Below are 26,264 nucleotides of genomic sequence, written 5' to 3' on the forward strand. Positions count from 1 at the left end.
TTAATACCTTAGTAAGTTATCATCCGAGTAGTGGGTCAGTTTTGTGCCAGTATTATAACCTGGCTGGATAGCTGGTCATATTAACTGACAATCTATGCGAAGCCTCTTTTGGAGTCTTTTATTCCATCAAATCAGTATCCAAAATAATCCATCTGGAATACTGTATTAATTTATTCCCCATTATTATTGTTTTTTTGTTCATCTCCACTCCATGCCACTCCTCCACCCCACCTTCCATTTTTGCAATGTCACCTAGTTTTTGAAGCACCTGCACTGTACCTTGCCTTTCCAAAGTGCTTGGATTTCATCCAGGCTCTGGATTGTGATAATGCTCTTGCTCAAGATTTCCCAATGTCTTATCCCCGTGGGCAATTTTCAAACATGGATTTCTTTGCGACTCTCTGGCAAAGTAAGCAGATTGGCATCATAGAGCCCTACAATTGTGTGAGGAACGTCTGCAGTGCCTTCAATTCTAATCTTTTTCTAAGCTGGTTTCAATATGAATGACAAGAAAACTCATCTGTGTTTTTTGTCTTGCAGTGACTTGAAAGTGAAGGTTGGAGAAAAGTACATAAATGTTCATAAGTTTGTGTTGGCAGCACGCAGTGATACCTGGAGCCTGGCAAACCTTGCTTCGACCCATGAACTAGACCTGTCAGGTTTGTGCACGAGTTTTGTTACCAAAATTGGTCCAAACCACTCTTGAGTTTGTATATTCTAAACTGACTTGCTGTCTGAATTTGGCACTGGTGGGTGGGGTGGTGGTAGACTGATGATTCTTTGCTTCAGTGGAGTGATAGGAAGTTAATTTTCAGTCTTGGATGTTGTTACTAAGCCACTTGTGCATATCATCTTAAACAGTTCTAAAACCATTTGGAGTTCTAAAACAAGGTGGAATTGGAAAGCAGTTTTCCGCTCCCTTAATCATTGTGCGATATTATCCAGTTGCTTTCAAAACCCTTGACCTTTCATTCTCGAACTTAAAAGCAAGACATAGGTTTAGGTTATATGGCCCCTTGAGCCTGCTTCACTATTCAGTTAGGTCATGGCTGATTTTTCTGCACCAATTTCCCAATTTCCATTTCCCGCCCATATCCTTTGATTTCTCTCACTGCTCGCAAATCCATTAATCTCAATCATGAATGTATGCAGCCCCCTGGAGTAGAAAATTCCAAAGATTCACAACCCACTGGGTGAAGAAATTTCTCCTCGTTTTCAGCCCCAAATGGCTTATCCTGAGATGAGCCCTAGTTCTAAACTAGTTTGGCCTGGAGAAACAGCCTCTTGGCATCTCCCGTGTCAAACCCCCTCAGAATTTTAATGATGTCACTTCTTTGGAGTTTAGAAGAATGAGAATATAGTCCCATTCTATTCATTCTCTCGGAAAAATGAAAAAAACTATTTGGAGTTCCAAATCTAGCTTACTTGGCACTTGTGTCACACTCGTCCAACATCGCGCTCTCACATTTTTTTCTTTTTAAGTGCAGCACTGATTTTGGAGTGTTGTGTAGAGGAAAATCTACATCCTGTTGTCCTTTTTTGTTTTAACTAGAAAATTATATGTAGCCCTGAAGGAGCGTTTTATATTGAGTACAGCCTGATCAGCTGGTTGGTACATGGGGAGCCAAATATGCTGGATTACTGTGGTATGGCTGTAGTGAGGACTAAGTTTTTGGCCTGAGATCTGGATACTGTCACATGTGCATCTGTGGCTTGAAGTTCTGACACAATCTGCCAATGCCTTATTAACCATTACCGAATTTCTGGTGCCATTCTTTTTGCATGACACCATGAGCATGAATAAATACAGGACAGCAGCACAGCTGGGTTTCCCTCCTATAACAGCCTGAAATACCTAAATATGAAAAGATTCCTACATCCTGGATGGCTGTTGTTCTTTAAAAATGATCTTTCCCTGATGGTCTTGCAGCTGCAACCGGTAGTTTTCGAGAAAAGTATAAATGAAATTAATGGGACTAAAAGCTGACAAATCCCCTGGGCCCGAGGGTCTATACTTTGAAAGTGGTGATAATGAAAGTCGTGGATGCGTTGGTTTTGATTTTCAAGAATTCCCTTGATTCTGGAATGGCCCCAGTGAGGGGAGAACATGTATGTAACCTTGCTATTTAAGAAAGGGGGGAGTGAGAACATAGGGAACTATAGGCCTGGTAGCCTGGCATTGATATTGAGGAAAATGCTAGAATCTCTTCAGGAAGTGATAACAGGGCATTTAAAAAAACACTGACTATGTAGGATCAATGTAGCTTTGTGAAGGGAAAATAGTGTTTGACAAATCCTATTAGTTTTTTTGAGGGTGCAGTTTACAGGGTAGATGAGGGAGAACCAGTGGATATATTTTGATTTTCATAGAATATTTTATATGGTGCCACAGAAGAGGTTGTTGCACAAGGTTAGGGCTCATGGGATTGGGGACAATATATTATGGATGGACGATTGCTACCAGAGAGAAAACGAGAATAAAATGAGTCATTTTCAGGGGGAGGCACGGATCAGTACTTTGGTTCTCAGCTATTCATAATCTATATTAAATACTTGGATGAGGGTAATATATCAATGTTGCCTGATCACTTTTCCACCTAGACACATAAGTGGTGAGGAGAATCCAAAGAGGCTGTAAAGGGATATAGGCCGGTTAATTGATTGAGCAAGAAAGTGGCAGATGGAGGGCAATGTGGGGGAAATGTGGAATTTTCCACTTTGGTAGGAAGAATGGAAAAGCAAAATATTTTTTGATAGATGAGACTATGAAATGTTGATATTCAGAAGGATTTAATTGTCCTTCACCCGAATCAGAGAAAATTAACATGCAGCATAGGCAGCGGCATAGTGGTAATGTCACCGGACCAGTAATCCAGAGGCCCAGGCTAATGCTCTGGAGACAGTGGTTCAAATCCCACCACAGCAGTTGGTGGAATTTAAATTTAGTTTATAAATAGAACCATAGAAAATTAACGGTGCAGAAAGGGGCCATTCAGCCCATCATCTGTGCCTGCCAAAAAGGAGAAAAAAGAAACTAGCTGCTCGTTTTAATCCCACTTTCCAGCACCTGGTCCATAGCCTTGCGAGTTACAGCACTTCAGATGCAGATCCAGGTACCTTTTTAAATGTTGAGCATTTCAGCCTCAACCACCAATTTAGGCAGTGAATTCCAGACACCCACCAGCCTCTCGGTGAAAAAATATTTCCTCATTATCCCCCTCATCCTTCCACCAATCACCTTAAATCTGTGCCCCCTGGTAATTGACCCCTCAGCTAGGGGAAACAAGTCTTTCCTGTCTACCTTATCTAGGCCCCTCATAATTTTGTACGTCTCAATTAGGTCACACCCCTTAGCCTCCTCTGTTCAAAGGAAAACAACTCCAGCCTATCCAATTTCTCTTCATTGTTGCCAGGGCTTGAAAATTGCAGCTTTCTTGTAAATCTCTTCTGCACTCTCTCCAGAGCAATTGTCTTTCCTGTAATGTGGTGACCAGAACTGTGTACACAATTCCAGCTGTGGTCTAACCATTTTATACAGTTCCATCATTACATCCCTGCTTTTGTGTTCAATACTTCACCCAATAAAGGAAAGCATTCCATATGCTTTCATGTCCACCTTTTCCACCTGCCCTGCCACTTTCAAGGACCTGTGGACATGCACACCAAGGTCTCTCACTTCCTCAACCCCTCTCAATAACTTCCCATATATTGAGCATTCCCTTGCTTTGTTTGCCCTCCCCAAATGCATTACCTTGCACTTTCCCAGATTGAATTCCATTTGCCACCTCTCCACCCACTCCAACCAAACCATTGATATCATTCTGGAGTTGACAGCTATCCTCTTCACTATCAACTACACGGCCAAGTTTTGTGTCATCTGTAAATTTCCCAGTCATCTACCCCCCCCCCCCCCCCCCCAACACATTTAAACTTAAATCATTAATATTTACAACAAATAGCGAAGGTCCCAACACTGAGCTCTGTGGAACACCACTGGAAACCGTTTTCCATTCGCAAAAACATCCATCAACATCACCCTTTGTTTCTTCTCACTGGGCCAATTTTGGATTCAACCTGCCACCTTCCCCTATATCCCATGAGATCTCACTTTCCTGACTAATCTGCCATATGGGACCTTGTCTTACTGAAATCAATGTAGACGACATCCACTGCACTACCCTCATCAATCCTCCTTGTTACTTCCTCAAAAGATTCTATTATGTTAGCAAGACACAATCTTCCCCTAACAAAACCATGCTGACTATCCCTGATCAATCCGTGCATTTCTAAGTGACAGTTTATCCTTTCAGAGTTGTTTCCAATAATTTGTCCACCACCAAAATCAGACTGACCGGTCTATAATTTTCTGGCCTATCCCTCATACCCTTTTTAAATGATGGTACAATATTCGCAGACCTCCAATCATCTGGGACCTCGCCCGTATCTAGTGAGGATTGGAAAATGATCTTGGAGCATCTGCTATTCCCTCCCTGGCTTCCTTTAACAGTCTGGGTACAATTCATCTGGCACTGGTGATTTATCCACCTTCAAGGGCGCTACCCCCTTCAGTACTTCCTCTTTCATTATGTTTATTGTATCTAATATTTCTCACTCCTCTTAAACTAGAATGTCTACATCATCCCTCTTCTTAGTGAAGACAGAGACAAAGCACTCATTGAGAACCCTGCCCACAAATTCTGCATCAACCCACATTGTTACCATTGTCACAACTTGCTGGGGATAGTGCACTGTAATATCAAGCTCCACTGTTCCCCAAGCCATGACAAATGCGAAAAGTTTGACCAAACCACCAGATTGCCCCAGTTCTACTTAACTGTTTAATTTAGGTTAACAGAATACGAGCACCAGGTTTGTAAACTTAATAAGTAAATAACTGTTTATTGAACAAGCTCTGGTTAACCAGTGGCAAAAGAAATAAATATGAACTGCTAACTTCTAATGCTGTAACTTAAACTCTGCACCATCTTAAATCCACGCACATGTACACGCACGATTTTAAGGGTGGGATAAAACAGTTCAATAGCACGAGTCTGGAGTACAGGATTCGATGAGTTGATGTTGATAATACAAGGTAGTCTTCCAGAACTCTCAGTATTTAGTTCACTGGTTGAGAACTTCCTTTTCCATGTTTAACAGTGGTTTTCCCCTGGATTTTCAGAGAGAGATCATGTTATAGAGATATGAGGAAAAAAAAAAAGTAGCTATAAATGTGGAATTAATGGAATCTTCCACACACAGGAGAAAGAGATTTTAGGTCTTGTTCCTTTCAGGCTAGGAGCTATTCTGCTCACTGCTCTCACACAAAACCCTGGTCACCTGTTCAGGAGCCAATTAAAATGTAAGGCCCCATCTTAGGCCCTTGGCCCAGGACTCTTTTCTGGCACCATCCTGCCTTTCATGGCACACTCAAACTTCCTTTTTCTGCTTTATTTTAGCCAGTATGCTTCTGGATAACCAGGGGGCTCTAGATTTGGCAGAACCACCCTTTTTCTTTTGAGGGGACATATCTACACACTGCCTGTAAAATCTTGCCTTTGATTTCCTCCCACTGATTTGATACAGTTTATCCTTATAATAGCTGTATCCAGTCCACCTCTCAGCTTTGTAAAATTTGTCTGTCCCCCCACCGCCCCAAATTTAGAACCTTTACTCCTGTTCTACCTCTGTCCTTTTCCATAATGATGCTAAATCAAACTATATTATGGTCACCATCTCCAAAATGGTCCCCCACTGCTACATCATCCACATGTCCAGCTTCATTTCCTAAGACTAAATCTAGAATTGTGCCACCTCTTGTTGGGCTTGTGTGCTGGCTAAAAAAGTTCTCGTGAATGCAGTTCAAGAATTTTGCGCCCTCTGTGCCCTTCACATTGTTCGTATCCCAATTGATATTAGGGTAGTTGAAGTCCCCAACAAATACTGGCCTATTGTTTTTGCACTCAGAAATGTGTCTACATTGCTCTTCTAACTCCCTTCCACTATTTGGGGGTCTATAGTATGCTATAGTACACTCCTAGCAATGTGATCGCCCTTTTATTTCTGATCTCAAACCATACGATGCCTCGTTTGTTGCTTCATTTAGTATCTCACCCCTCCACAGAGCTGTAATTGATTCTTTAACTAATAATGCTACACCCACACCTTTTTATCCCCCTCCCTATCCTGTCTGCAAACTCTATATCCAGGGATGTTGACCTGCCATTTTTGTCCCTCCTTAAACCAAGTTTCTGTTATAGCGATGATATCATGCTGCCACATGCCTAACTATGCTCCTTGCATTTACCTTTTAATACTGCCAAATTCTTGTGCTGTACACTTTTTAATCTGCTCTGCTTCTGTCTTTCAGAGTCACTCACTAATTCTCCATCTCCCGTTCCCTGTTCTGAATTTGCCCTCGGGTTCCCATTCCCCTGCCAATCGGGTTTTAAAAACCCTCCCCAACAGCAATAGCAAATCTCCCTGTGAGGATAATCGTCCAGTTCTTTTCAGGTGCAGACTGTCTGGCTTGTACTAGTCCCACCTGCCCCAAAACTGGTCCCAGTGCCTCAGAAACCTGATGCGCCCCCCCCCCCCCCCCCCGCCACATGTGTTTAATCACTCAATTCTCCTATTTCTATACCTGCTTGCACGTGGGACTGGAAATAATCCCGCGATTACTGCTTTAGAGATCTTGCTTTTTCAATCTCCTTCCCAGCTCCCTAAAATCTGCTTTCGTGATCTCCTCTCCTTTCCTACCTACGTCATTGGTACCAACGTGGACCACACCCTCTGGCTGATCCCCTCCCCCCAGAAGAATGTCTTTCCGGCACCAGGGAGGCAACATACCATCCTGGAGTCATGTCTACAGCCACAGAAATGCCTGACTGTTCCCCTAACTAACGAATCCCCAGTTACTACTGCTCTTCCCCTTTTTTTATTCTCCCCTTCTGTACAGCAGAGCTGCCTGTGGTGCTATAAACTTGGCTCTGACTGCACTCCTGTGAGGACAGCGCCCTCACCGGTATCCAAAATGGAAAACTGATTGGTGAGCAGGACGCCAGGGGACTCCTGCACTCCTGGCCTAATTTTCTTGGACTGCCTGACCCACTCCCTTTCTGCCTCCAGGCTCCTAAGCTACGGTGTGATCACCGTATGTGTTTTTCTAATTCTCAGCCACTTGATGACATTCCCTAACAGCAGTTTCTTGCCAACCAATGAACTTATATTTCTCCTGTGATGTTAGGTGCTGTTGACTGTTTGTCCCAGGGTGGTCCTCTCATACTCTCCTCTGGAATTTAAAAAGCTAGTCTGGGTAATAGTGACCATGAAACCATTGTTGCTTGTTGCAAAAAAACCCATCTTTTTCAATAATGTCCTTTAGTTAAGGAAATCTGCTGACCTGGTCTGGGCTACATGTGACTCCAGACATGCAGCAATGTGGTTACCTCGTAACTGCTCTCTGAAATGGCCTAGCAAGCCACTCAGTTGTATCAAGCCACTACAAAGTCTACAAAAAGAAATGCCCTAACAGCACTGGGTGTACCTACACCACCTGGCCTGTAGCGGTTCAAGAAGGTGGCTCACCACCACCACCTCAAGGACAAGTACGGATGGGCAATAAAAATGCTGGCCTGCCAGCAAATGCCAACACCCAGTGAAAGAATAAGAAAAAGGTACAGCAAGCAGTTTGTAAAGCAAGTAGTATGTTAGCCATTATTACAAGGCATTTGAAGTATAAAAGTAAAGAAGTCTTGCTGCAGTGATATAGGGCTTTGGTGGGACCACATTTGGGGCACTATGCCCAGTTTTGATCTCCTTATCAAAGGAAGGGCATGCTTCCCATAGAAAGGGTTCATCAAAGGTTCACTGGACTGTTTCCTGAGATGAGAGGGATGTTCTCTTAAGGAGATTCAGAATGAGTCTCTGCTCTCTGGAATTTAGAAGAATGATAGGTAATCTCATTGAAACAAATGAAATTCTTGAAGGGTTTGACAGGGTAGATGCTGAGAGGCTGTTTTCCCCCTGTCTGAAGAATCAAGAGGGTAGGAGTCTTAATTAATAAGAGGTCAGCCATTTATCACCTGAGATGAAAGACTTCAGTCAGGGTTGTAAATCTATCCCAGTGGGTTGTGAATGATTGTTTGATAAGTTATGTCCAAGACTGAGACTGATAGATTTTTGGGCACTAAGGAAATCGAAGGACATGAGGATAGAGCAGGAAAGCATTATCGATAGAAAAGTTCAGCCATGATTTTAGTGAATGACAGAGCAGGCTCAAGGTGGACAGTATGACCCCCTTCCTCCTTCCTACGTTTTGTCACTGTAAATGATTCTTTGTGTTTTCTGTGCCAGATGCTGAGTCAGAAGTAACCATGGCAATGCTCCGATGGGTTTACACGGATGAACTTGAACTGAAGGAAGATGATGTATTCCTCACTGAACTAATGAGACTAGCTAATCGATTTCAGCTATATCTTCTCCGAGAAAGGTAGATAGTTGACACACATTTTCTCCGAATAAGGAGGTCTTAACTAGTGTCCAGCTTGATGACTGTCTATGGATGAGCCCCACAGAATTGAAGTCAATGGAATGAATCCTACTTGAACCGGAGTTGGGATTTTTACTTTTTTTTTCACTGCTAAATTTGTTAGTTGGAATTTTGTTTTAAACTTAAATTTGAAGAAACAAAATGTCTGGTGGTTCTCACAAACCACCCTCAAACAAAGGAATAATAATTTGAGGAGAAAAGACCTGGGAAAAATAAATGAATCTTAATCATGGATAAAGTCATGTGATTATGTCGAATTGGTGGCTACTGTTTTGCAGCATCACCATATTAATTATGGATGAGGAAGCCCATTTGGCCCATCTTTTCATCCATCCAAAAAGAGCTAATGTTGTTCCCCATTAACACACTTGATTGTAGGCAATTCTGCACCTTTAGCCTGTTCCACCATTCAGTTCCTTGGTTGATCTGTCCTTCAACCCCACAGTCTGCTAGGAGAAGGATGTTCCAGATTTCCACTATTCTTGTATATTGCGGGGGGCAAGAAGTGCTTCCTGATTTCACTCTGAAATGGCTTGGCTCTGATTTTAAGATTATGTTCTCTTGTTCTGAATTCTCTTCCAGTTTATTTAATAGTTACTTTTCACTTCACTGCTGTAATTTGAAGTCCCTTCCATCTGTTGATCACTGTGTAAAAGAATTTTTTATTTTTTAGAGCCCATTTAACTCTTGTGCGACTTCCATCTTGCTCACGTTGAAATTATTAATTTAACTTTAGTTATCTCTGGGAAAAGTGCATTGTGAGTAGTTTCAAGCCAATTTGAATCTTTAATTGGTACCTCTTCTGTGACTATCCTCTTTAATATTATAGCACTTTTTTTTCTCTTACTGTTTTTTTCCCTCTGCATCCATGCTTTTTCTCCCATCTGTGTATCTCTGATCGCTCTACCTAATTTATTTTTGAATGCTCTTGTATTCATCCCAGTGAACTACTCCCTTTTTAAACTGTAGGTTTATAGACTGCATTATTTTTCTCTCCCTTAATTTGTTAATCCATTTGGAGGAGTCAAGCTTATTTAGACTAAACTTAATGATTCTAAGTATATATTTATCTCATATTCTCAGCTTTATTCCTTTTGAAGGTTTCCCTTGTTCAACACTCTCTTCCAGTTTATTTACTTGTTCCCTCATTGAAAGGCTTACTTCATATACTGGGCTTCTATTCAAATCCCAGATCATGTTTAACTGATCCTGCACTCGCATTTTCAAGGGCTCCCATTCCCTGGGCATTGTTGGGATTATGAAGACAAACCAAGTGAAGATGAGCAATGCCTCTTGTAGCTTCCTTGATGAATTGGGTCATGAAGCAGTTACATAATATGTTAATGAAGTCTGACTCAATTGTGGTCAAAATGATGTGGGATCATACCTCAGTTCTTCAGATTTGGAGCCTGCTTTGACTTTTTTAAACTTACCTCTCCATAAATGGCTTAATAGCTCCATCGTAGCAGCAGGAAGTCTTCTGCCAAATTTAATGTGTGAATGGTGTGCTGTGAAGCTTTAACATGACACCATCACCAGACATTTTCCAAGCGCATGCTTTAGAGTCCAGTGAAAAATCTTTGTTTGTGGAACCTAAGGCTTGGATAGGTCACATGAGAGTGTTATTTCTATTGACCCAACTTGGATGAATGTTTGCCTTTTGGAAGTTGGGGAGGGAATGCCTAGCATTGTGACCTTCTTATTTGTTTTATTTTTCTATTACACAAGTTTACATGGGAATAAGCCATTTGGCTCAACAGGTCTATGCTAGTGTTAGTTCTCCTCAAAATGGTCCTTCCACCTTGCTTCATTTCGCCCTATTATCGCATCCTTGCATTTCTTTCTCCCTAATGTACTTATCTAGTTTTCCCTAAAGTGAATCAGTGCTACTCACTGCAACTACTGCATGTAGTAAATTCCACGTTCTGAATGTTCAGAGTAAAATTTCTCCTGAATTTATGACTATTATTTGTCTGGTTTTGCGTTCCTTTGCCGGCACATGCCTCCCCACCCCCAACCATCCTCATACTTGTTTAACAAATGCTTCCTCAGTATTAATTATGTCCCTCAATTTGGTGTCTGCAAATTTTGACATAGTACTTCCAATTCCTGAGCCCAAATAGTTTATGTAAATTGTCCTAGCACAGACCCCTGTGGAATGCTACTACCTTCCTTCAGCCAGTCTGAATAATTACCATTTAAGCCTGACTGTTCAATTTTGTAACTAGTTGTTCATAGTTGACTGGTAACTTGTCCCATGACTCTGCATGTGCTGACCTTTAGTCATGAGTCTACATGCAGTACCTTAGTGGAAACCTTTTGAAAGTCCATGTATGTTACGTTCACTTCATTTTCCTTTATTTACTCCTTCTGTTGTTACAAAAAATTCAGTAAGGTTTATCACCTTTGGAAACCTTGACAATCGAATGAAAATACAGATTGCATGTTGGTGAGTTACATATAGTCTCTGACACAGGCAGGTTTGTTCAAATGCAAAGAAAAATAACTTTTTTTATCTGTGTTAAGACGTTGGTATTAAGGGGACTAGGCTACTCTTGTTTCACTAAGTATGTACAACAAGTGCTGTGACCAGGGATCATAAATCTGAACACTTACCTCTTTTATTTCTGGTGGCCAAGAAACGATTTGGGCAAAGTGCAGTATGAAATAATTTTTGAACATGTAGTCTGCACATGCACAGTGGTATATTCATTCTGTACTTTTTCTTGCTGACAGGTGTGAGAAAGGAGTAATGTCACTGGTTAACGTTAGGAACTGTATTCGATTCTATCAGACTGCAGAGGAGCTGAATGCTATTACGTTGCTGAACTACTGTTCTGAGATTATAGCCAGCCATTGGGTGAGTTACAAGACAAACAACTGCTTGCATTTATATCGTATCTTTTAATGTAGTAAAATGTCCCAAGGCACTTCACAAGAGTTGCATGTAAAGTGAGATGCCAAATATCACAACCTAAGTTATATTTTATGCCACAGCCCTGGATTATCTTCCAAATTTGTCTGAGATGTTTGTTGAGAATTCTGTGCTTTAACCTTTAACTTTTTACGAAGTTGCTTTGTCTGTGTACTAAATGAGCACAATATAAAGTTGGCCGCAAAATACAACACACAAACCGGGTGACATTGAAATGCTGTGCATCATTTCCCAAATTGAGTGGGTAGATGAGCTGTTCACAAATCTACCTTTGCTTTATTTAACTGTAGCGACCTGCATGAGGAATATCCAAGGATGGCAGCTTATTGTGACCCCACCCCCCTCCTTTAAACTAAAGAACTAGATGGGGCAACTTCTGCCATCAAAATTAATTTCCACTGTGGCTTTGACCCTAGGTCAGATTTTTAAAAAAAACAAATCTCTCGGACAAGTTCCTAATTTGCAATAGCCTTCAGTATTGAGCAACCAGTTTGGAAAACCCTGTGCAACAGCTGATGTGTTTGACTGGGGAAACCTTTGTGCTACAAATGATTTGATTGATTGGGAAAGACTTTGTGCTGCAACTGAGCTGGTTTGGTCAGAGAAGACCCTGTGCTGTAACTGAAGAGTGCTTGGTGCTGACACAGGACAGTTTTTCTCAACATTATCCTGCTGACACAAATTCATACAAAACTTTGAAATAGGGTTTACATTTTACGTATTATGAATAAAATACCACACTAAGGACATTTTCCTTGCTATTTGGAGGTAGAAGGAACATTTTCTTTTCTCCCAGAATTGATAACTACAAAATCCAAGGTACACAGTAAATACCATGATAATAGTTAGAAATGTCATTGTGCTCTGTCTCTGCAGGTTAGTGTGGTGAATGACTGAACTATATAATCCCAAGAGGTGCTAGGTTTGATTTCCCAGTCAGCTGTTAGTTGATCTCAGCCACAGCTGAAGTTGATTCAACTTTGGCCTCCACACCTCTTAAGAGAGAGATAAAAGCAAAAAAACTGCAGATGCTGGAAATCCAAAACAGAAACAGAAATACCTGGAAAAACTCAGCAGGTCTGGCAGCATCGGCGGAGGAGAGCATGGCTGACGTTTCGAGTCCTCATGACCCTTCAACAGAACTGTTTTGTTGAAGGGTCATGAGGACTCGAAACGTTGGCTGTGCTCTCCTCCGCCGATGCTGCCAGACCTGCTGAGTTTTTCCAGGTATTTCTGTTTTTGTCTTAAGAGAGAGATCCTTTCGGATGAGCTGTATAATTGAGTCCCCCTCTAGCTGTTCAGTTGGATGTAAGAGTCTGTGGTGCTATTTGAAGATCCTCCCATTCTCCTGGCTGACATCGATCCCTCAATCGACATCACCAAATACAAATTATTAGGTTGTTTATTCATTTGCTGTTTTGCTTCCATGAGGATTGACTGTTTGGGCAGGTGTGAAATGTGTCCTAAGGGATCGAGGGGAAGAAAAAAAAATAATGTCAGCCATTAGTTGATTTTGGGAAGAAAAAACGTCGTTGTAGTTTTGTACCCTGGCATAGCAGTACCTGTGGATTTATGATTAGTAAAACATGCATTTTTTTGCCATTACTAAGATTATTTGTAGATCCACAGGCACATTAATTACACTGCTAGCTTTTGAGTGACTCCAATTACAGTATAATCCCTTCAGTAATGGAATTTCAATTTCCACTTTTTTGTAGCAAGGATACCAAGCATTGCGAAACAGTGGTAGAAATTCCATGGAAGAGACTTGAGACTTTTATAATATGGAAAAAAGAAAAGTATTTCTGTCATACCTTTCATAATTATAAGGGCTCCCAAAGTGCTTTAAAGGCAATGGAGTACTTTGGAATTGAACTGTTGTGATGTAAGAATGTCGTTCATTTCTAGACTTTTTTTTGGAGAATGAAGCTGTAACCTGTAGGGGCTACAGTACCATTGTTGTTCTTTACTGGACAACCACCAAGAGGCCTAGATTATTGATCCAGAGACATGCATTTAAATCCCACTATGACAGCTGAGGGACATAAATTCAATTAATTAAATTAATCAGTAATAAAAACCAATATTAGTAATGGTAACCATAACACTACTGGATTGTCTTTCAAATACCCACCTTGCTCACTTAACTCTTCAAGGAAGAAAAGCTGACCCCTTTACTCAGTCTGGCCTATATATGAGATTTGAGATGCATAGCAACGTGATTGATTCTTAACTGTCCTCTGAAATGGCCAAGCAAGCCATTTAGTTGTATTGGAGAAGGTTGGTCATCACCATCTCTTGAAGGCAATTGGAGATGGGCAATAAATGCTCTTGGCAATGATGCCCAGTAAATGAATTTTAAAACACACATCATTACCTCACAGCTAAACTCCAAAAGCTCTCTGTTCCAGCTGTTCATCAGGTTTCTGCCCCCCACAGCACTGAGACCACACCATCCAATCACATTCTGTGACTGCAGCTCACTCCCTCTTCAAGTTATGGAGTCATTATGGCACAGGAGGAGGTCATTTGGCTCAAGTTTTTGCAGGCTTTCTGTAGAGCAGTCCAGTTCATCCCCAGTTAGTCTATCCTCATTGCCATGTAAATTTATTTCCCTGAAATGCACCTCCAATTTCCTTTTGAAATTATTCATCACCTTCACTTCCACCACTCTTCCAGGTCATTACCAAAACCTGTGTTTAAAGTTCTTCTATTGTTTGGCACCAACAATTCCATCATCCTTGAATGTTTCCCTCGCCCTTTCTACAGTCTCCCCCTCTCCTTTCTCCTCCGTCCCTTATAAAGTGTTGGGATGTGTCCCTGATGTGAGGAGTGCTGCAGAAATGTAAGTTGAATAAATAGCTTTTACATGTTGCAAGCTGAATGGAAGAAATGGCAAAAATGCAATGGGAAAAAAATCCCTTTGGATTGATTAGCTATGATCTACTTTACCAATAAAAGCAGTTTCTGTTTTTATTTATCTAGGATGATCTGCAGAAGGATGATTTCAGCAGCATGACTGCTCCTTTGTTGTACAAAATGATTAAATCAAAGACTGAATACCCTTTGCATAAAGCTATCAAAGTGGAAAGAGAGGATGTTGTATTTCTCTACCTCATTGCGATGGACTCTCAGGTACGAGCACCTTCTATTAACCAAAGTAATGTATTATGGCCTATGTTCAGGTGGTCCTAACGATTTACACATGTAACTTTGAGGAATCTTGTACCTAGTTCCTCAGATACTCTACGTGCAAAATAATGGGGATATATGTGCATGAAGTTCCTGATAAAACTGACTTCGGTGTACTGAATTAGGTTTCTTCATCTTGCTCAGAACTGCCCTTTCTAAAACTTGAAGCTCACAAAATTCCAACAAGACAAATTAGATAGGGACGAGTGCAAATAGAATGGAACTGCCTGGTGAGCCAGATCCTCTGGGCTGTAGCTTAGAATGTTAACCTATATAATTGGATTTGTACTATTTTAACTGAGGTATAATTCATTTTAAAAACAGATTATTGACTCTGTTAAAGGGATTTACTGAGTGAGATAAGCTTGTGTGTGGTACCATCAGTAGTAATTTCTAGCCCGTTAGGCTTAACGATGTAAGGTCTTTTTTTTTTGACTGCTGTCAATAGCTTCTCTTTTTTTATATTTTGTCCTCATTATTTGTTCACTAATACATTTACAGTTACCTGGTAAACTAAATGAACTTGACGATAATGGAGACCTGGCTTTGGATTTGGCGCTCTCTCGGCAGCTGGAGAGTATTGCAACAACATTGGTTAATAACAAGGCTGATGTTGACATGGTGGATAAGAATGGCTGGAGTTTGCTTCACAAGGCTATCCAAAGAGGTAAGGTAATGGCATGGGACTGAAGGTCAGAATTGTTGGCTTGAAAAAATGTGCATTTCTTGTATGTAGTTCAGCACAGGCCCTAAGTGTGATGGTGACTTGTCAACATTGTATGATTGACTTAATGTTCAAATATTACACAAGACATGAGTCTCACTGGTTAATATACACCTGCCAATTTGGAAAGCCTGCTTTTAAACAAGTACAAAAGCATACTACTGTGGGTGCTGGAAACCAGAAATAAAAACAGAAATTTTGGAAACATCCTGTTTCCCCCACAGGCATTACTTAAACTAAATTAATGTTTCAGGTCAATGACTTTTCATCATAGCTGGGTAAAGTTAGAGATGTAACAATTTTAATAAAGTTACAGAGACAGGCAAAGTGTGAGGAAGGGAGGAAGGAAAGAACAGGGAAGGTCTGTGATAGGGTGGAAGGCAGATAAGATTAAATAACAAAAGGGATGATGGTGCGAGGCAAAAAGGGAGTTTGTAATGGGACAAAAGAAACTGATCGAGAGATGAGAATGATGGAATAGGCTGAATGGCCTCCTATTCCTTTGTTACAATGTAAGAGGCCACTGCAGAAGTATTAAGAAGTATTTGGATGTGCACTTGCGATGCCATGGCATGCAAGGCTATAGGCCCAGTGCTAGAAAATGGAACTAGTGAGGTACTTGTTTGACTGGCGCACTCGATGGGCCGAAGGGCCTTTTTCTGGTAGACCTCTATGACTCTAAGGTGCAAGTGACAGCATTTGGATCATTACCAATAGCTGCTGTTTGAAAAAAATAGAAGCAGTAATTATGTTCTGAAATTGTTGAACTCTGTGAATGCTCAGAAGATTGTGAGGTATCTAATCAAAGGATGAGATCCTGCTCCTGCAGCTTCTGTTGAGCTTCATACATGAAGTTTTATTATTCGCTCCTTCCTCCCTAGAAAAGCTGTGTTTTCTCCGTTATTTGTATGATATTCCCTTTGTTGAGGCTATCTTGCAAGTAGCACTGTGCAGGAAGGTTTTCTAGATGAACAAGTGGCTATTTTACTGTGGCGTGGGCCTAACTTGCATGTTTGAAATCAGCAAAAAAAAAAGGTGCCCCTGGAATTGCTCAATACACTTTAAAAAAAACCCATCCCTTATGACACAGCTTGGTATCTTTTTTAATGGCTTTGAATTGCCAGTGGCTTAGTGGCTATGGTACTGGACTGTAAACACGAGTTTCTTTCAAATTCTGCCCACCCCTCACCATCCCCTCAATGAAATTAAATTTAATAAATTAAGCTTTCACCAGGAAAATAATCGTGAAAGTTGCTAGATTGTTAAAATCCAATTGGTTCATTAGTTTCCATAAGCTACTTAGGGCTTTGGATTTGCACTGTGGTTGACTTTTAAAATCCTCTGAGTAACTAGGAATGGGCAATAAATCCTGTTTCATTGACACATCTCGAGAACAAAACTCTGGAAAATGTGTTTCTTTTTTCTCGGTTGTGCCTTGGTTTGTATATTTGCTGGCTGGTTATGGCCATATAACCTAAACGCAAAAGGGAACAAGAGTAGGCCATTCAGCCCTTCTTGCCTGCTCCAACATTCAATAAGATCATAGCTGATTTTTTAGCTGTGACACCTTCCTCACTATCCCCATATCCCTTGATTTCCCTTCTTAAAAAATCTGTTGACCTCTATTTTGAATATTCTCAATACCTGAATATCATAGCTCCCTGGGTAGAGAATTCCAAAAGTTCAAAATCCTTTTGAGCAAAGAAATTTTCCTCCTCTCTCTTCTAAATGGCCACTTGTTGATTCCGAGAATTAGGGGTCACAGTCAGGGGAAACCTCCTCTCAGCATCTATCCCTATCAAGCCCCTTAATTTTACATGTTTCAATAAGGTTTAACCTTTTTTTTAAACTCCAGAGAATATAACCCTAATGTATTTGAGATCTCCTAGGATAATCCCCAGGGATCAGTCAGGCGAATCTTGGGTATTGTAAGAGAGGATTGAGAATGACAACAACAATGATGCATTCCTCACCAACCCAAATTAGTCAGCAGGAATGGTAAACTCCTTACAAAAATACTGCAGTGGCTGGAAATCTGAAGTATAAACACAAAATGCTGGCCCTACTCAGCAGGTCAGACAGCATCTGTGGAGAGAAAGAGTTAACATTGCAGGTTGATAATGACCTAGGCACCTCTCTGCAATCCATCCCCATGGCAACATGGCATACCTGGAATGTCCCAGAGAGAAATTTAAACTAATTATCCCCCAATTTCCAAACCTTCCCTTTGATCTGGAAAGACCTTCCTTCATTTACCAGCTCTTTCCAACTTTCTTCGATCCAGGGATATTACTTTTTTTGCAAAAATATACTTTATTCACAAATTATCTTCAACACCATTTCAAAATCACCAACACAAAAATACAATCAGGTTCAACTTTTACAACGTGTATCACGAAATGCATTGATACAAAAAATGAATATTACAATCATTTGCAGACATTCATTTTGAGCTGTACAGCCCGAGGGGATTTAAACAGTTCCCAGTCCCTCGGTGCACTGTGGCAGAAAGGTCTTAGGCAGCGACCCTTCCGATCCAGGGATATTACATGAATAATTTGTATCTTTAATGGAGCCAACTGTAATTTTTTACCAGACTCTCTGGCTCCATTGCAAAGCTGAGAGAACCACCTTTTGATTATTGTTTTCACACCTCTAACTCTAACCTTTTTAAGTAAACATGGACAATCCTTTGAATTGTAATTACCTTCGGCGTATTAACCAACTTCTCAAACCCAGGTTTTTACCCTCTTATCTTGCATTTAAAAATTTCACCCCAAGCTAAAAGCTATACTCATAAATTATATGAATCATGAAATTTGAAATTAGACATTTTTGCAACAAAACGTATATGGTAGTAGCTCCCTTTTGCCAGTGGTTGGTGCTGTAGTGCCTCAGTTTGTTACTTGCCAACTGTTTAAGCTTATGCTCCACCCAGTTCCACAATGGAATTGCATTTTCTCCAGGGTGACCTGGCGTCCACGTTTCTCACTAAGCATCCTGGTGTCCGACAGTTTTCTCCAAATTGCCCAAATATCCAGATTTTTGGCTCTGCTGAGGCCCCTCCCCTTCAATCCACCCACCACCCCCTCCACATTCAATTTACTGTTAGCAAACAAACCCCTTGCATTGTGCTGAAGCCCCTGGGAATCGGGGCCAGGTCCACTCTGGATTCTTCAGCATGGCCGCGACCGTTATTCTGCAGCCAGAAAGCGCAGGAGCTCAGTCCAAGGGGGTTATCACTAACTTTTTGACATTGACCGCTCCATTGCTGATGACACCTTTTCAAAAGTCCTCGTGGTTCCCAGCCACTTGCAACTACTGCAACAGTTGGAGGTGGCTAACAATATGGCATACCAAAATTGATTTCAGCTGTATAAGTTCCTGTAAATGCAATTCACATACCTGGTCTTTTTTTTCAAGACTTTCTTTTCCCTTGCCTTAAGCCAGCCTGTTGTGTAGCATTCTATTCTCTTCTATAGCCTGCTTCCCAGCTTGAATAGAATATAACTAGTTTGTTCTTGCACTTTCTTTTTGATTTCTGTCCCCTTCTAATTTTATCATTACAAGGTAAGGTATATACATTCCTATCAAATACTAATTTATGATATCTTTATTCTCCTTACAAGTGGAAGAATAGGCGCATATAATGTGTGGGTTTGAAACTAAATGTGTTGGGTTTTCTTTTAAACCCAGGTGATGAATTTTCTGCTGGCTTCTTGATTCGAAATGGCGCTCGTGTAAATGCAGCTACATATGGAGAGCAGGAAACGCCACTTCACCTTGTGGCATCATATAGTCTAAAAAAACACTCGGTGGAAGCAATGGCAGGAATGGCACGTATTGCACAAGCACTTTTGGAAGCATCTGCCAATTCCAATATGCAGGACAGCAAAGGGCGGTGAGTACCAATTGTCACAATGGTTATTTTGAGTATATTATCCTCTGACATCTTTCCTATATAGCCTCCTGCAATTGTGATAGAATGGAACTGTGTGTGTGGCCGGGGGCTACCTGCACTTCATCACTTGCTCTTTTGTACTTACGCTTTGTCTCTCAGTCTCTGCCTGTCTCTCTCTGCTTTGTAATTGTATTGTGGAGAACTGTGTTCCATTTGAGTTGTGCCATTGTAAATATAAGGGTAGCCACACCATCAGGTTGGTCATCCTACTTTTTGAATTGGGATTGTAAGGTCCTTGAACTTAATCCTACCATATGTCTGAATCCAACTAGTTATCAGGAGGAGCTGCGAACAGTCTTTGTTGCTTAATTCTGCGAATGATTCATTGTTTAATTATTGAAAATTTGTAAAACTTTCTTTTCAAATCTCTCCACGTTGTGGGATTATTTATTGTGTGTAGCAGTGCCATAACACAAGGCTGTACACTGGTTGTTAACTCTCATCTCCCCTCTCCCTCCTTTACACAGGACACCCTTACACTCATCTATATTGGCAGGCAATGAGTATGTCTTCACACAGTTACTGCAGTGTAAGCAGTAAGTATGAGTCAAGAATTTCATCATTGCTTCTTCAGAAATTGGCTGAGTGTTGATCTCTGAAGTGAAATCGCTTTAGCCATGTTGTGCAATTTGGCCCTGATTTTTAAATGTCTTTGGCCAACTATTTTTTAGATGTGACTTGGAGCTGAAGGATCATGAAGGAAGCACAGCGCTGTGGTTAGCGCTCCAGGATATAACAGTGGACTCTGATCAGTCCGTGAATCCTTTTGACGATTTTCCGGTTGTGAATGGCACTTCATTTGATGAGAACAGTTTTGCAGCAAAACTTATTAAGCAGGGTAGTAATCCAGATGCTCCAGATGCAAAGGGTGAGAAACTAGCAACTACACTATGAAAAATATATGTGTGTGTGTGTGTGTGTGTGTGTGTGTGTGTATGCCAATGCTCCCTCTTAAGCTGCGGTGTAATCAGGAATGTAATATGCACTGCAACAATCTGTCCTTGCACACAGTAAAATAGAGGGACATTAGTGTATACTAGATGGCTTGGTGTGATTAGAAACTAGACTATTGATGGAGCTGCTTTATGTATTCTGACACAATAAAGTGACACACATCCTACCACTCACAAGCGTGCATATACATCACTTGCCTGGATGGGAGTAGCCACATTTAAAGGTTAGTGCCGTCCCATGATTGAGCAGTTTTCTTGAAGAGCACCACTCTTCCCCAGCTTGATATCCATCCCTTACATCACCAGCATACTGTGACTGCACTCTGCACAGTTAACAGGATGCACTGCAGCAACTCACTGAGGATACTTGAATAGAACCTCTGTCCCCTGTATCTCCTACCACTGAGAAAGGCAAGAGGAGTAATGTTGTAGGAACATCATGACCTTCAAGATGCATCATCCTTACTTGGATACATGTTTCTGTGCCTTTATTGTCACTGGCCTGATATAATGGAATTTCCGACCTGATACCATTGTGGGAGCACCATCAGCACACGGTGAAGGCCTACCACCAGCCTCTGAGTAGTTGGCAATGGACAATACCTTATGGCCTTGCCATTGCTGCCCACATCCTGCAAACAAGTATAAATTAGATAATTTGAGTTTCTTTATGAAGTTCTGAAAGATGCTAATGAAAGTTCTGCCCGTGCTAATGTGTTACTGCCTACATGACAGGTGGTTATTTTGTGAAATAACCTTTTGATGTGGTGCCTTTTGGAAATCCAAGTATATCTACAGGTTCCCCTTTATCTACCTTGCTTGTTATTTCCACAAAGGAGTCTAATAAATTAGTCAAACATAATTTCCCCTTTACAAACCCATGCTGGCTCTGACCCTGCTTGATTTATATTATGATTTTCTAAAAAAAAAATTCACATGAGTCATTAGGGTCTGGAATGCACTGCCTGAGTTTGTGGTGGTTCAGTTCAAGAGGGAATTAGTTGATTGTTTCTTTTCTAATAATGCTCAGGATAACAGGTAGAATGCAGAAGAATGGCAATAGATGAAATGCTCATTCAGAACCAGTGCAGACAGGATGGCCGAATGACCACCTTTTGCGCTGTAATAATTCTGTGAATTTCGTTTATATCTTTGGGCTGTCCAGGGAGCAGTAGCAGCCGTGGCTGTCATGATCTCTCTGCAATATCACCCACCTGTTCTCCTTAGTTAGATAGTGGAGGAAAGCCTCTCAAAAAAACAAGTGCCATGGCTCATCACAGTAAGGTCTTCATTAGTTTTAGGGCTTACAGTTGCAAGTTGAGCTTACAGTTATAGTTGGTTCCATAGCTGATTATAGTAGATAAGATGTATGGTGCAGAAACAGGCCATTCAGCCCATGCTCCAATCAAGCCTCCTTCCATCTTTCCTCATCTAAATCTGCCATCGTAAACATCTATTCTCTTCTCCCTCAAATGCTTTTCTAGCTCCCACTTAAATGCATCTATACTATTGCTACCACGGAATGTTTGAAGCAGAGTTCCACATTCTTGCCACTCTTGAGTAAGGAAGTTTCTTCTGAATTCCTTATTGGATTTCCTAGTGACTATCTTATATTGATGGCCTCTAGTTATGCTCTTCCCCACAAAACGAAACATTCTCTCTGTATTGGCACTTTTTATGCACAGGAGTCCATGTAGTGGGAGTTCTGATTCATTTCTGACATGAGGGTGTGAACAGTCTCCCTCTTGCATTGTCAGGTTGCTTATGATATGCATGAGTGATTTCTGGATCATTCAAAATGGTCCCATTTAAAGAAATGCATAAAAGCTGAGGGACTTTGAGTGAATTTGCATATATAGCACCTTTCAAGTCCTTGGGACATCCCAAAGTGCTTTGTGGAAATGTGACAACCAATTTAAGCACAACAAGGACCAACAAACAGCAATGAGTGACTCATTTAATCTGGTTTGGAAGATAAATGGAGACCAGGGCACTAGAAAACCCCTAAAGCTTCAAAAGGTGATGGAGGATGTTTTCTGTCCACCTGAGCAAGCAAATATTTTAACACCTCATCCAAAGCATGGCATCTGTGACGAAGCAGCATGTTAAGAAGTGCCCATTTATCTTGCTGCCCCATATGAAAGAAATGGTTTTGTTTGTGCCCTATGAGGTCAGTCATGAGTATGGCTGATGTGATCATAGCTAGAGGAGACCATCTTGTTTAATCTTGTTTGCTATTTTGCTGTAGGTTTCATATTTCCCTTCACCCTCTCTGGTTGCCTTTTTGGTTTTCTAAGTTTCCCCAAGATCGAAGTGTGCCTCTATAACCTGGTGATTGAGAATTGAGAATGAGAATCCCTGTGGGTGGTCCATAAACCAAAATAACCAAATTTACTGAGTGACCCCAAATGAAGAAATTACCAACAAGATTTCACTTGTTGTAGCTTTTACTTTACACGAATCAGAACCAATGCAAACATTAACAGACAAATGATACTTCAAATAAAACGGTAATTTTCATTTTAAATAGTCGATACAAGTATATGTGTTGTGCAACCGCAAGCATTTCCCTTCAGTATTACATACCTACACAGCTCCACGGTATGCTGTTCTTTTTCATGCAGAGTAGGTCAGGAGCCCTATCAAGCATTAGCTTTCACCACCCTACCGCAGACCCCCCCTCACCCACTGAGTTTCACAGGTACAATTATCATCAGTAAGGCACACTTCTGCGAATCCTTTCCCTTGGGCCATGACTGTCCTGATGGCATAATCTTTCTAGAGTTTCTTTTCAACCGACCAACCAATAACTCCCCGATTCATGGCCTAGCCACTTCTGGGAAAACACCCAGCTCTTTAGCATCTCTCAGTTGTTCTCTCACAACTTTCCAGAATAGATCTTTGTTCAATCATTTTAGAGTTTTTTTTAATGGATCAAGATGAAAAGATGACTTCTCAGTTCAGTGTTTGTTTGGCACAAAAGTGCCAGTGGGAGTCATTTCTAGTAGAGTTCATAAGAAAAGTATTTATAGAATAGAATCATAGAAATGTTACAGCACAGAATGTGGCCATTTGGCCCATCACGTCTGTGCTGGCTCCTAAGGAACAATTAACATACTGCCACTTTCTCGTTCTCTTCCCCACATCCCTGCACATTCCTCCTTAACAAACATTTAGAAAATGTAGAAAGATTGTCTGTGCCAGCTGAAAAACGAGCCACCAAGCCTCCCACGCGGCCCATAGCCCTGGAGCTTACCGAGCTTCAGCTGCATATCCAGTATTTTATATATATTATGTTCCTTAATCCATCTAAAACTCTTGCATCCACATGCTCTCCCTATTAATTTTTCCACTATAAATTCCTATGGTTGTGTTTATAATGGTTACTGCCTATGTAAACATGTCATGCCATAATTACACCCTCTAACTACTGAGCCTATGCTGCAGAAAAATTCCTATCCTGAAAACAACTGTTTCCCAAATTGTTGTAAAGTTTGCTATTTAACTAACAAAGCAAAATCTAGCTATTCAGGTAATAACAGTGTGGCTTTTAAAATGGTGACTGAATTTCTTTCAATTATTCCCCACCCTCTGAACACTACACTTGGCCTTGATTCCCTATGGAAATCACCATAGGAGATTGACAAGTGCACTTGAGAATAAATGTAAATGAAGATGTTATTTATTTAAATAATATGGTAACCTGTGGGAAGTCTTCCCAGCCCACTATCCTCTTCAGAGGCTTTTAATACAGTGAACTACATTTCACCCTCTTGAATTCTGTGCTAGGGAATTGTTTGATGCAAAGAGCATCAGAGACTGAAAATGAAGCTGCTGCACTCTTCCTGGTTGCTCATGGAGCCAAGGTTAACCACACCAATCACTTGGTGAGTTTTTGAAATTAATGTTCAAGGAAATGCTGTCTTGATTTTTAATAATGGAGAAAACCTTATGATAAATGACCTTATAACACAATGAATTACAGCTTCCCCTTTATATATTGGGCTGCATTTAATTTGTTAAATTCTGCTCCAGGGCATTGTGTGATGCAAAGAGTGGCCGAAGCAGGATATGAAACTGCTTCAGTAGCTTCAACACACACGTTCACCTGGACACGAACATTTCCCTCATTTAATGGGTAACTGCGTCACACAGCATGTTGATGAAGTAGTCAGACAGAAGAGCCCTAAGACTTGGTTTGTGGTGTCAGCCAGTCTGAAATTGACTTTGGCCAATTTTTCCTTCCACCCTAATCCAAAGGTCTTTCTCCCTGATTTCTTATCAAGTTACCCTGGTGAATGTGTGGACAAGATTTGACAGGGAGAGTGAGGCTGAAAACCTGGTCTTGTCCACAGACCTGCAACCGAGGGCTTATAGCTTGATTTAGAAAGTAAAGGTCAAAAATGAGGGGAAAGAGTGTCAGTCTTTCCAGATGTTTACAATTGTGTTTTTATGTATTTCATGCTTTATCTTTAAATGGTTTTGACATTGACACTGTCATTTGCCCATTGAATTCTTTTGCCTCCAACTCCTATCTCCAGCTTTGACAAAAGTGACTGACTACAGTTTGTGGCATGAATTTTCCAGCAGCTGCAGTTATCTGCAGAGTAAACCTTCCAATAATATGGTATTCCCTTACTGTCTCAATGTAAAATTCTGTTTCTCCCATATCTTGCAAAGAATATCCTAGATACCATTCTAGTAAATGAGGGGCGTCAGTGATGTGAAGATGAGAAAAGCTGGGATTGTTCTCCTCTGAGCAGGGAAAGTTAAGGGGAGATTTAAAGAAATGTTCAAAATTGAGGGTATTTTATAGACATGGAGAAACTGTTTCTGGTGGCAGAAGCATCAGTGGCCAAAGAGCACAGATTTAAGACAAAGAATGAGGAAACAAATGGGAGTGTTTTAATGTAGTTTTGATTTGGAATGCACTGCCTGAAAGTGTGGTGAAAGAATAATATTTGTAGGATTCATCGTATTCTTCAAAAGGGAAACTGGATATACACTTGATCAGGAAAAGAGTTGGAGGAATATGGGGAAAATACAGGGGATTGGGATTAATTGGATAGCTATTTCTAAGGATGTAAGCTGAATGGCTGCCTCCTGTGCTATATCATTCCATGGAATTTCTGTACTTTTTTGTTTGGAGTAAGATTGCCGGTCTGGTACAAATGGTCCTTGGCTACCGGGTGGCAGAAACCTTTTTTGTATACTAAATGCTAAACCGTAGCATTGCCATGAGGTTAAAGGGCCCAAATGGTGATGATCACACATTGAACAGCTCTGCATAGCACAAGATGTTCTAACAATGTTTTTCCAAAGAAAAGTCCAATCACATCCATGGTAAATCTCAGACTGTAGTATTATTCTCTCTCTCACTGTGCTCTATTTAGGGCGAAACTCCACTTCACACAGCCTGCCGTCATGGCCTAGCAAATCTCACTGTAGAACTACTGCAGCATGGAGCAAATCCCAACATCCAAACCAAACGACCGCTTTCTGTTGGTGCAGGTGTGTCGCAACACTCCATGGAGGGTCTCTATTTGCAGACACCACTTCACATGGCAATAGCACACAATCATCCAGATGTGGTGTCTGTGATACTGGAGCAGAAAGGTGGGTTTACTCCTCCTTCCCAAAGCTGTTAAGATATCATCTATATTGTAAGTGTTAATGAATGGCAACGTGTGGAGTCAAATTAACATAGCTTGAACAGATTGTGGGGCAAACCTGGAAGTCCAGATCTCCAGACTCCTCTTCTTCCCCCACCTCTTTTCCCCCCCTGGGACTTAGAAACGTTTTTTGAAAGAGATTTAACCAGTGATAATTAAATATTTAATTAACGTATTCCTTAAATGCACAGTATTAGTACTCTGATACTCTAGATCAGTTTAAGCTAGTTTACATTGAGTCATGACAGACATTTTCTTTCTGTAATTGATTGAAATATT

General features: G+C 40.9%; 1 protein-coding gene across 2 annotated transcripts in view; it reads left to right on the top strand.

Annotated features, from left to right (window-relative positions):
• Positions 1-26,264, top strand: part of ankfy1 (ankyrin repeat and FYVE domain containing 1) — a 78,331-nt gene that overhangs the window by 13,904 nt on the left and 38,163 nt on the right. For both annotated transcript variants that reach the window (XM_078548718.1, XM_078548717.1), the window contains exons 3-12: positions 541-659; positions 8,353-8,488; positions 11,285-11,408; positions 14,469-14,618; positions 15,177-15,342; positions 19,096-19,300; positions 19,828-19,896; positions 20,032-20,228; positions 24,103-24,200; positions 25,707-25,929. In XM_078548718.1, coding sequence (XP_078404844.1) covers positions 541-659; positions 8,353-8,488; positions 11,285-11,408; positions 14,469-14,618; positions 15,177-15,342; positions 19,096-19,300; positions 19,828-19,896; positions 20,032-20,228; positions 24,103-24,200; positions 25,707-25,929 — 1,487 coding nt within the window. The remainder of the gene's footprint in view (positions 1-540; positions 660-8,352; positions 8,489-11,284; positions 11,409-14,468; positions 14,619-15,176; positions 15,343-19,095; positions 19,301-19,827; positions 19,897-20,031; positions 20,229-24,102; positions 24,201-25,706; positions 25,930-26,264) is intronic.

This window comes from Cetorhinus maximus, chromosome 9 (genome assembly GCF_964194155.1).
Source record: "Cetorhinus maximus chromosome 9, sCetMax3.hap1.1, whole genome shotgun sequence".
NCBI classification, from domain to species: Eukaryota; Metazoa; Chordata; class Chondrichthyes; order Lamniformes; family Cetorhinidae; genus Cetorhinus; species Cetorhinus maximus.